This window comes from Epinephelus fuscoguttatus, linkage group LG13 (assembly GCF_011397635.1).
Source record: "Epinephelus fuscoguttatus linkage group LG13, E.fuscoguttatus.final_Chr_v1".
In the NCBI taxonomy this organism is placed as follows: domain Eukaryota; kingdom Metazoa; phylum Chordata; class Actinopteri; order Perciformes; family Serranidae; genus Epinephelus; species Epinephelus fuscoguttatus.
The window spans coordinates 21135228-21147570 of NC_064764.1; the positions used below are offsets into that span (position 1 = coordinate 21135228).

A 12343-nucleotide genomic window follows, 5' to 3' on the forward strand; every position below is an offset into this window, starting at 1 on the left:
ACAAAGCATGTGCATGCATATGCAGTTAGGTGTTTTTTTTAATCTGCATATCCAACAACAAACACCAGGCGCACTTAACACTGTGAAAGGGAACAACCTGCTGAAGGAACAATATTGTTGACTGTACAGTCTCAGCTTAAGGTGTTACTGGCAGTCGGTTGCATCATATTATGGAGAATGGGTTCAGTCATCATCACACATACATCACTTGTCTTGATACTTACCCCCCGGTACAGACTGAATTGAGACAGTAGTTTGCTGGAATAGTTTATAGTATAGTTTAGCACTGATTAGTATTTCTTGAACTTAATGAATAGAACACAACATGTTTAGGCAAATGCAGGCCTCTTATGCTGTGACTAAAAATGATTATGTATCTACGCCTGCATTGGAGGATTTAATAAATGTATGTTGTTTTTTTCTAAATAAAAGTGTTAAAAGCTTTTCATTCAAAGATGAAATGTCTAGAATTACCTTGAATGAATTACACCTGTTTTCTGGTCGACATAATTTGTCAGGCAGTGCTCTTCTGTATAATAGCCATGCTGAATAATACTAGTGAACAATTCCATCCTCCAAGGACACTTCTCCGTGGGAGACTGCAGTGTTTTAAGTGTTAGTGTTCTCGCCTTGACAAGCTTATCAATGCTTGTGAGGGAGAGTGTTCAGACACTGACAGCGCACCGATAATATGAAATTACCTTTTTCACACCCCTTAGTTTATGTAAATTAGTTAATTTTACTCCACATGATGTACGACTCTTTATTTAGAAAAGGCTCTGTGGGAATGAAAACATGTTTTATTTACAATTTTTCAGTGCAAAATATGGATGTTTCCCCCAGATGATTAGCATACATGACATAATACAGGTACAAAATGTATGTTTTTCGTCTTCTGTAAAATCACACGTTTTTAAACCCCCGTGTTTGGAATCATGATATATGGTAACTCTGATGAAAAAAACTGCACCCACAGCTGATATTGACGTACTCACATGATAAGAAAAGAGAATTACCAACACTGACACAATATGCTGGGTCTTTTCTCATTTATGTTAATTGCACAAAAACTTCCCACGCATATAACACCTACTACTTAATGATGACATAAAAGAGGAATTTTAAGCATAGCTGTTCACTTAGTAATAAAAAAAAAACAGCCAATGTGGATTTATAAATTATTATGGATCATGAGAGGTGTATTGGTGGGAGGAGTGCAATAAAAAGTAAGCCTTAAAATCAGCCTCTGTAAACTGCTGCAAACTGAATTACTCCAACTGTACTGTCGTTGAACACCGGTGAAAATAAAGAAATTATAATTTAAGTTGTCATGGATCGAACACGGTCTTCCACAAGAAATTGCTCGAAACGGAAATAGCACAGGCTTAAATCAATCACACCATTGCAAATTTAATCAAGTAAAGGTACAAAATGCATCCAGTTTTCAGGAAGGAAAAAAAAGAAAAGAAAACATCTTTATTCAGTATTTCAATAACCTTTATGTACCTTGAAATTAAAATACATTTAAATTGACTGTACTGTAAGTATGGCAATACATACACACATATAAACATGTATGTGGTGCATTTTTTTTGTATGTATGCTGTATATCATTAGCAAATGTACAATACGTACAGCTATGTGCAAGTTTATTCTCTGTACATGAATATGAAAAGTAAAAAGATTTTTCATATCTTAATGTTATCCCCTCATACTTGCATGTGGAATCGCAAGTGCACATACATACACATTAACATGCGCACTACGACAATTCACAAAGGATTAAAGCAATTTGTTACTTTTTAGGAAATGAATTTGCATCGGCGACTTTGTAGATGACCTACACAGCCCGCAGCAATTCAATGGAAAGGTGGTTTTGTAAATAAACTGTACGTCAGTATGAGCAGTTTGACTTCATCTTTGCCCTCAAGGTGCCTTATTCTTTTCTGTGACTTGTATTCGACAGTGTGAAGACAGTCTTCGTGAGGTAGACTGCTCAGATTCAAGGGCAAGCTTAATTTTTTTTTGTTCTTTTTTGTTGTTGTTGTTGTTGTTTTAACTTTTTTTTTTTATCCACAAATGCATGACATTCAAAATGACAGGACATAAGTACTACATGTACAATATGTAGCAATGAGGTAGAAATGGTTATAAAGAATGCCAGACTATAAAACTACATAAGCATGGAATCAACATATTAAAGCAGTTCTCAAACAAAATGTAATTACAGAAATACTGACAGGTTTTGATTTAAAAAAAAAAGCAATTCAAGTGGCTGAGTTGGCATCACTGTGAGACTCGATGTGCTTATCATACTGTAGGTTCTGCCCATGTGTTGGTAGCGACTGTTGGCCCTTTCATCACATCACCCTCAATGACGAATGACTATTTTTAATGATAACATCTATATCATGTGAAATGTACACCCTATCTAAATAACTGTCACTGTTTTCCTCATATCAGATCTTGCTGTAAGGCTTTTTACGGTCTATTTTTGATGAAAATTAAAAACATTGAAATGTAACTTGTTATCCATGTGCCTTGAGTTACACTGTGCTCTATTGCAATGATAGAGAGACAAAAAAAAAAAAAGCAAATGCGTGACAAGATCCGTTGTTGTCGGAGTGATTACAAGCACTGCTTAATTTGAGTGGAACATTTCCCCTTATACATCTCTCTGTAAGTTCGTGAACAGTCGCCCTCTTAAACTCGTGAAATCTGCACTTGTTAATGGCACTTAGGGCTTCTTATCGCCTTCTTGTCAAAAACCCTGCAATGAGTATAATCACTTCTTAAAATTAGCAATCATGGACAAACAATTAAATTCCAGTGTGACAAAGCACTGTATGTTATGTGACATGTTCTGCTAATATCTGTATTTTTCCTTTTTTAAGATAAACAAATTAGCCACGTTTGTATTTGTACTCCAGGCAGAGGTAAATGACTGTTCATAAAGTCAGACAGGATGAAACTGGAAAAACTGTTTTACAAAGCACGTCATCCTCTTGGAAATATCTGACATACTGTGATACAATAACTAAACAATGCCCACTAAGAGTGCTATGAAATCACCAATTTCAAACATGCACAGCTCACGCTGTGGTGTAAAGGTCACTGAAATTCACAACTTCTTTTATCAAGTCATCATACTCAGAAGAAAGCTTTTCTACTTTGGCTTCAAGGAGGATTTCAACCATTAAACACCTCAAAGTGCAGTAATGAATGACACAATATTTAAGGGGCTTTTAAAAATTCAATTTCCTGTGTCACTACACAATTTTCACGTGTAAAGCTTTCAAATGGACCCAAACTTAGGATGGAAACTATTCTATCAAAACAAATCTGTCTGTTGACCTCCTGGATGCGGTGTACAGTAAGTCTCAATAAAAAACATGTGTAGGTTGCAGCTACTTAATTCATCAGTAAAGTTTTTGTGTAAAGATGACACTGTATAACTTTGGGGTAATCCATCATGTGTAAAAATTGAAATGCTAGTTTAAACTAGAAGACCCACATCCATATAATTTGAGAAAACTATACTTACAAACAAACATAAATGGGCATTCATGTAGGTGGAAAACACATTATATATTGAATGTGTTGAATCTGACAAATGATCTGGATTAATAGACATGTGTGGGGTTGGGTGTAACGTTTTACCAATTACTGCAACTTGATTGCATTCAGGGACAATGCTGTGGCCTATCGTATGACTGAATCCATAAGACAGATCATGTGAAACTACAGGAAGATGTTATTGTTCATAGGTGTGCTAGCTTTCTCTGCTGCTACGTAGTTTCTCTGCTTTCGTCTGGATGCTCTGTACAGTATACATCCCAGTACAGGTCTGGAAGAGTAAATTATACAAAACCAGGTAGCAGTGATCAATATGCACACTGTCTAAAAGAAAAAAAAAAAAGAACAGGTAAAAATGTGCAACAGGCAATGAACATGAAGGGACCTCCTTTGAAAAACAAACACAAGGTCCTTTAGTGCCTCTGCAGTATTATACACCTACAGTGCTATCTACTTCAGTGGCATTTTTCCAATGTGCGAGTGCTTTGCTTTCCTTACTGCTCAGAGGACGTAATACATTCAATAACATTTTTCACTTGCCAATTCAGCTGTCAGTCGTGCTCTTTCATTGCCAAAGAAACGCTGCGTGGAAATGTACTGGTAGCAAGTAGTGATTAACAGCACTGTAAACACAACAAGTTTAAATGTGAAAATTACAACACAGTAAAAAAAACAACAGTTTTTATGTGGAGTGAAACTAGCCTTCAAGTCATGATCCTAAAAAGGAATGCCACTCAATTCACGGATTAACAGTTATGACCTAAGACGGACAAACCGATTATTTTGGAAACTTGATATTAAAATAATGGAGTTGGTATTGAGCCAGAGAATGTGTATCAAACATCACTGCCATTGCTGTCAAATTTTCTATTTGACCTCACAGATTCAGGGGCCAAACAAGCAATGGTAACAACATCCATTGGTGAATGTTAGCTAATATAGATCAAATCAACACGTTCTTACTCCCAACTCGTCAAATACTAATGCTTTGTCAGTGGCCCTACACGTCAAACTATGACGCTCTAGGTCAGTGGTGCTCAACTGGTGGGTCACAATCCAAAAGTGGATCACGTGTTCATTCTGAATGGGGCGCAAGTGACTTGTGAAAGTGTTAAGTTGGTAAAAAACACACTTTATTTTGAAGTATAGTGAATTTCCGGCACAGAACTTTTATTTTGAAGTGCCACTTCCTGCTGAAGAGAGAGTAAATAATGGACAGCTACTTAACAGAGACAGCAAACTAACTCGATGACATGGCCAAATGCAGGTATGATGCTGAATGTATCAAACTGTGTGGACCTTGAACTAATGACTAAGGAGAAATCTGGATCATGTTGTTGGACAGTTGGAAACCACTGCTCTAGGTTACCCTCCAGCATCAGTTTTGGACACTCAGTTTAAACTTTCAAATTAAACTTAAAATCTAGGTAAACAAAACGTTTTTTGGGTTAGGCAACAAAATCATGTGGTAGGTTTAGAAAAAAGCATCAGGTTTAGCTTAAAATAAATGTTTGTTGCCAAGGTAATGTAACATCATGTGACATGCATCACTAGCATAGTATGCTACACATACTAGCACAATTTGATGTTATCAGAATAACTCTACTGACTTTTGGTTTCACATGGGACAAGAACAGCTGTCTCCTGGGTGAAAGTCCCGAGTGATTGACCCATCCACCTCATCTCTCACCCGCCTTGTGTGTACTTTCTCATTCTTTATACTGAGGCAGTTGCCGCCACCTGATGTGTCTCATACAGCCGCTAAAGAGTTCCTCTGTCCATCGGTATCAGACGCTGAGGGCCACTGACAAAAAGCTGGTATTTGCCGAATTGGGAGTGAGACCGGGTTGACCGAATTGTCCCAAGACAAAGGCATAGTATATCCCAAGCCTGATATTCAGTGGTATTCCCCTTTAAGTGCATTATGTGGTGAGAAACAGGGCTCTTGGGAGTTATAAAAAATGTAAAGCTAATAGATTTTACACACAACAAAACACTGTTTGGTGTTCTCTCAAAGGCTTCCTCATCAAACAAGCGGAATAGGTGCTGACATTTTGCTGTCTTCATGTATTTGTCTTTCAGAGATAACTAACAAACTGAGGTAGAAAGGAACTTAGGCTATACATAATCCTTAGGTTTCATTAATGATAAAACAGCAGCAGGATGGAATGAAATAGCTCGGGGCAGCTGTCTTCCTCAACCCCGAGATGTTTGTCTGCACCTTTCAAATTTTTCTCAGCTCTGCATCACCACCAGCTAAAACAAAGAACCCCAAACAAATTACTTTTTTTTTTGTCTTGTACATAAACCAGAATTACTCTCATACATTCATTGTAGGAACCTTCTCGTTTCATTTTGAGCTTTTTGAGGTATTATATAGCCTTACATGGTTTGATGATGGAATTTTAAATGCAAGCCAAACGCTCTTGTAGTGTGTAGTGCTTCGACACAAGTTTATGAGGTACTGTACATATCATCATCACTTTCCTGAGTTTTCAAATAGAGAACATCAATAGAAATAATGATAGGATTTTACATTTATGTGAAACACTGTGAATTACTACTGAAACAATATTTTTAACAGCAATTACATAGTAATTTATTCTTTAGATTGCAGTCACATTGTAAAATAATATCTGTTTTTGTAATTTCATCTATAGTGGAGAGGCTAGTACAGCAACCAAATTCACCGTAAGTTTGCTAGAAAAACGCATCGTTCCAACAACAACAACAGAAAAAGTATGTCAGTGTCATTGGAATTAAAGGATTTACACATACATAAAACCTGTGTAAGGTAATGACGCCCAACTGAAATGATGCCAGTAAATTTAATTTTGCTCAAATTAACCACAACTGTTCACAGAGAGCACGAAACAGACACAGCTGTAGAACACTAATGGAAAAGAGAAAGCAAGTTTTTTGTCTCATTTTAAAGCTTTTTTTTTATATTAGCACATGTCACCAATGAAGATTGTGAGGCAAAAAGAAAAAAAAACTTAAACAGCACCACCTCAGGCACTTGATAGCAACTAAATCTCAAGATCAGCAGAATAGTATGTATATATATTTATATATATATGTATATACAAAAACGGGGGGCATCTTCTTCCAAGTCGTTTGAGTTTTAGTCAGCCGTATAAAGCATTTAATTAACTTTACCAATGTGTGACATCCAGACTGTCATCTTCTATCTAAAGCCTTCAAGGACAATCCCTTTGCTGTATGTTCATGTCACCACTGTTTGTTATTTTTCCTGTTCACTGAAGGCCAAACATTTATTTGTATTCAATTACTGGACTTAAAGAAATTGTGTTTGATGAGTCTCTTTCATTGACTACAGCCAAACATTTTATTCCACTCAGTGTACATGTCAAGTTCTTTTTGTGATATGCTGGGCTGGAATTTGCAAAACACATTGTCAAAGTCTTGGTAGGAGACCGGTCTCATCTGAGTGGGATGGATAGATGACAGGTCAGTACCAGGAATGCCATGGAGAGGACCTACCACAGCCTCTTGACACAGCTGAGCCACGTCCTGTCCAGAAAAGCCCTCTGTCCTCTGAACCAGTAGTGACATCTCTTTGTCACTGAGACAGTAGTTGTGCTGTGAGAGCAGTTGGCTGATTATCTGGTGTCGTGCTGTCCCATCAGGCAAGGGGATGAGCAGTCGCTTGGCAAAGTACCTCCGTAGGGACTCTGGGATCTCTTCAGGCTTATTGGTGGAGCAGACCACGAGGACGTGGTCCTCAGCGGAGGTCAGAATACTGTCAAGCTGCATGAGGAGCTCAGCCTTGAGGCGATTCACTGGGCTCTCCTCGCTGAGCTGGGCTGACAGCAGCAGGTCCACCTCTCTGATAAACACTACCGCTGGCTGGCGACACCGTGCCACCAGAAAAGAAGCCTGGATGATCTTGTCCCCCTCCCCCAGCCACTTGGTCACCAGAGCTGAGCTGCTGAGTCTCAAGAAGGCAGCCCCCAGTTGACTGGCCATACAGTGGGCCAGCAGCGTTCTACCAGTTCCCTGAGGTCCAAATAAAAGGAGGCTCCGAGGTAATGTGGCAAGTCCACTAAACATATCTGGCCTCAAAATGGGCCAAAGTATCTCCTCTTTGATGGCTGCTTTGGCCATATCCAGACCTGCGATGTCACTCCAGTCCACTGGAGGGCCCTGCTGAAGGATTTCTGTGGTTACCATCTCAACCAGGTTGGAGTCACTGTTTTTCAGTTGTTCCTCTGCAGCATGGATGGACGAGGTAGCCGTACCGATGTCAGGCCCTGTTAGGGAGTGAGAGAGGTGCTGTCTGTGCTCTTCAGTTTGCTCGCTCATGATGGGGGATCCAAACTTGCTGTAGGGCTCGCCAGTTCTGAGATCACCCACAGAGCTTTTGGTTGATCCATAGGATGGAGGAGTTAGTGCTCTGCCAGAGTGCACAATAAATTTTCTCTGTTGATCAGAAGACATTGGCTGTTTGGTTGGCTTAAATGCTAGAGACTCTGCATTTCTGTCAAAGCCATTGCCCCTGTTTGAGTCGGAGCTGCTGTCTGTTATTCTGTACATAGGGCTCTGTGAGGAGCGCTGTTGGTTGTAGTTAAAATTACCATAGCTAGAGTCCATATCTCCATGTCCGCTCATGTAGAAAGCTTTTCGTTTTAATGAGTTGGATGTGCTGCCATTCAAAGGTGTTGGTGCAATTGGTGTATGATTATGGGACTGGTAGGTGTAGCCAGGCAGGGTCGAAGGAGGGATTGGTGTAGGAGCTGCAATACCGGACGGCAGATAAGCAGAAGGAGGGGGTGCTCCCCCAGGGCTATAACCGGGGCCAACAGCAGTCTGAGAAGGATACCCTGTTGGAGGATAATTGTAGTTGGGAAGGTTTGGAGACCCAGCGTTGTAGCTCGGCACTAAGGTAGGGGGAGGAGGCGGGGGTGGTGGTTGTAAGAGCCCGGCACTGTGCAAAGGAGAGGGGTGTGGGGAGGGGAGGGCTGGGGTACTCTGGCCACTGTAGCTAGAATGCAGGTAGGAGCCGTTGTAGCTGGCAGTATATTCCTGAGAGGGGAGGCCCGAGTGGAGAGTAGTGGCTGTGTGGCTCCCACAGTTACTGCTGGAATAGCTGGGCTCAGACAAGCTGCTGGCCACCCCCGGGGAGCTGCCTATGCTAGCCGACACATCTGTAGGGGGTAGGGCAGCTGTCATTCCAGCTTTGCTCACAGATATAACATCTGGAGCACAGTTCATTGGGTAAATCCCCTCCTGCCAGGACTCATTCTCTGACTTTCGTCCATTCATGAGTCCAGTGGTGCTATCAGAGTAGGAACACAGCAGGGCTCTCTCATTTGGGCCCTCTAGGATCCCAGAGTACTTCTCTGCATATTTCTTGAGCAGATTGGAGGCAGTCAGTGCAGAGATGTCATCGTTTGCCCACGCATACTGGTACGTTCGCTGTAAGTGCCCCCGGTAGGCCTCTACTTTGTGTGCCGGTGAGCGGGTGGTGGATGAGATGTCAAAGTGTTGTTCTGCCCATTGTGTGTGCTCTGGGGTCCACTGCATCTTTAGACCTACATATTCCGCATAAGGAAGAAATATGACAAAGCAAGCATTAAATCAGGGTTAATGGTCATTTAAAAATAATAATCTCACATTTTAAAATATTCTATAATAATCAAATACTGTGGAAAAAGTCAAAAATGCATTAATTGCTTTCAATTGTTTGGGTGGAAAAAGGTGGGGAATTACTGAAAAAAAAGCATGAGCCTATTCTGACATAATTAGGAGAAAAAAGGAGTTAACTTCCAGGAAATGCTTGAAGTAATTTGCATCAAACATCCATGTGACAAACAGACAACACTAACAGAACACACATCACGGTCAGTATGAGGATATGGGACCAAACACCTGGTTAGCGTGGTATAATCCACCCAACGCAGAGCAGAATGACACAGACATCACGGGTCAGTCTATAATCCAACTCTCATCTGAGGCATTCTGAGACAGTTTCAAATCTGCTTGGAGGAGAGCAGCAAAGCAATCTTCCTTGGCAGCGCTCTGTTGCTTTCATCACACAAACCCCTCAGCCCAGCATGAATTACATCCACATCCAGTCTGCCTACTGCTTCCTAGTCCACAGAGTGAGGGAAGGGAAGAAAAAAAAACATGCTTCACTTGTCTTTTTCTCTGCAGCATCTCTCAGCCACTCCATACAGCCTTGAGGGTTTGAATGACATAAATACTCCAGTTAAATCCTTAAGTCATTCTGCAAATAAAAGTTTTTACACGTGCTGTCATCTTTTACTCTGTTTGGGATTATCAGAAGCTGTACTATAGCCCCAGAGAATGAAGAATATTAGAGGTTACGGCTAAAAACAATCAGTAAGAGTGTGCAGAGCCTCACACATCTTACATCAACACTGATCTGACCGAGAGCTACAAGGAGATACAAGAGGAGACGCGTTTAACCAAACTTTCCCTGCCTGTAACAATGGTCTTTGCCTTTGCTAATCAGGCACTGCAGTCCCATACTTTATACTTCAGTAGGTTAAATCCATATCACAGGATTTAGGCAACAAACAGCCACTGTCCAGAGGCAGATTACAAACGCAGTGTTTGTCTCCGGATTCCCTTCTGACTCCCTCCCAGCTATTTGCCCACCCGCCACACTAGACACCAGGAGCTAATTAGCAGGATGATGCTGCACTAATTGTGTTAATTTACAAGGTTTTAGTCAAAGAGATCCATGCTATGGCTCACATGGTTGTCAACCATCCAAGCTAATGATTAAGAAAAAAAGCCCGAGGCAAAAAGCCTGGGCAGACAAACACGGTAGCCATACTGTGCTGGAACAGAAAGGTTCATCAACATACAGGAACTAGAATGTGAAAACAAAGTGCATTATCACAGGGGACAGTGACAAAGATGACTACAATTACAAAGATAACAAAACGTCTTTCATGCAAATCAAAACCTAATTTACTTGAAATGTGTATGAAGTGAGGAAAATGTATGAATGACACCCTTGAGGATAGCAGAAGTCTCACTGGCTGCTGCTTTACACCCATGTGCATCTACTTTCACTGAAGTATTAGTCACCCACTACATTCTAGGTCAGCTGTTATGTTAGGTTTGTAGGTGGGCCCAATGCAAAAGTAAGACTTTTAAGTGGAAATTTTTCCCCACCCTGGCACTACCTGTCCCTCTTGTTATTACTGCATTAAAATACCTGTCAAAAACTGTTAAATATGATATTTTTTTCCCACATTATTGCTGAGAAAAATGTTCCTTTCAAAACAAACAAAACACTATTTGGGCGACAGCAACCGGCGCTGTGCTGTCTGCTAAAAAAAATCTCAGCCATTCAGAGCATTTACTGACACCGCAGTGCAAGTATCAGGATAATGGTTTTTGTAAAATCATTCAGTGGAGTTCATTAACACTCAAGGCACATTTTGTCAATAACAAAATTGCACACAGCTTATTGAGTGAGATTCTTCTATTACTGTTAATCCTCTCTGAACAATGTGCCACTTTGGACAATCAAAGGAGTGCTACTCGCAAAGTGTACTTGAGATCTTTGAGCATCAGGTATTTTATAAAATGGAAACCATCCAAGATGATTATCTAAATACAGCAGCACACTGTGAAAAACTGACTGAGAAAGACTTATATTGACTCTGTATAGACAGTGATTCACAACCTGAGGTTTGGATTTGTGCAGTGTTTTCTCTTCTACAGACAAAAAAGTGTATTTTATTAATGCAGAACCTCCCCAGAGAAAAGCAAGGACAGGAGGACAGACAGTTTTAGTTTTACATACAATAGCAGTAACATAATGAGTGTCCTCATAATTTGTGCTGTTGTGTGTAAAATGTTTCAGTGCATCAACCAGTTTTCTCTTAATGAGATATTTATAAGGCATTAAGACATTAAGTAGTTTGGTTTAGACAAAGGTTACAGAGTGGATAGTAAATGCAGCCAATGCACATAAACACTAACACATAAATAGACACAAATGCACCCACGTGCACACACAAGCAGTGCATTAGCATAATGATCTCGTACTTTGGCATTACGGTAAAACGGTTGTCCTTTATTCCACCTGCCTGGATATTCAAATACAACATCCACAGGTCCCTTTGTCTTTCTTTGAAATGGTATAATTACAGAGCGCTCCATTAGTGGAATGTTTTCAGATAGCCTCGGGGCTGCAGCTCAAATTCCACTGATCAGCCACCAACAAATACAGCCTTTGTTGGACTATTGTGTTTGTCAATTCAGGGATCTGAATAATCCTCTTGGGTAAATCTGAGATAATTGTAATATAAGAAAATTATCTGAAAGCATTTCTTGGTGTGACATTTATTCAATTTTTTGTTCTGTGTATCTTAATAATAGATTCATATCTTAATGCTGCTTGAATTTAAGATTCATTTAAGAAATATTTGTCTTAACAGCTCAAAATTCTATAGAATCACCACTGCGATTAAAAGTGACGGTTTATGTTATCATATCCTTTAGATGATCTCACACTCACTGAAGAAAAGCAGACCAGGTGGAGGCAAAATGCGTTTGACATGTGATGCCAAGGCGTTATGCTACGCTATGGTGTTTAATTTCTGGTTCAGTGATCATCGTCGATGAAACAGAGATGCTGACCTTTTTGGGAACTATTAATCTGGTAGCCCAGGCCGTTTTTTAAGCAAACAAGAGTGGGCCTCCACTCTGTCCATCCAATTTCCCAGTGCGTAAATTGGACCGCCGCTTGCACAATTCTCTA

At 40.2% G+C, this 12343-nt stretch overlaps 1 protein-coding gene across 2 annotated transcripts in view; it reads right to left on the reverse strand.

The window, feature by feature from the left end:
- Window positions 1-561: 561 nt before the first annotated feature.
- The window catches only part of fign (fidgetin), a 32388-nt gene continuing 20606 nt past the window's right edge, over window positions 562-12343 (reverse strand). For both annotated transcript variants that reach the window (XM_049594001.1, XM_049594000.1), the window contains one exon: window positions 562-9131. In XM_049594001.1, the coding sequence (XP_049449958.1) occupies window positions 6904-9123 (2220 nt within the window). In that variant the 5' untranslated portion in view covers window positions 9124-9131 and the 3' untranslated portion in view covers window positions 562-6903. The remainder of the gene's footprint in view (window positions 9132-12343) is intronic.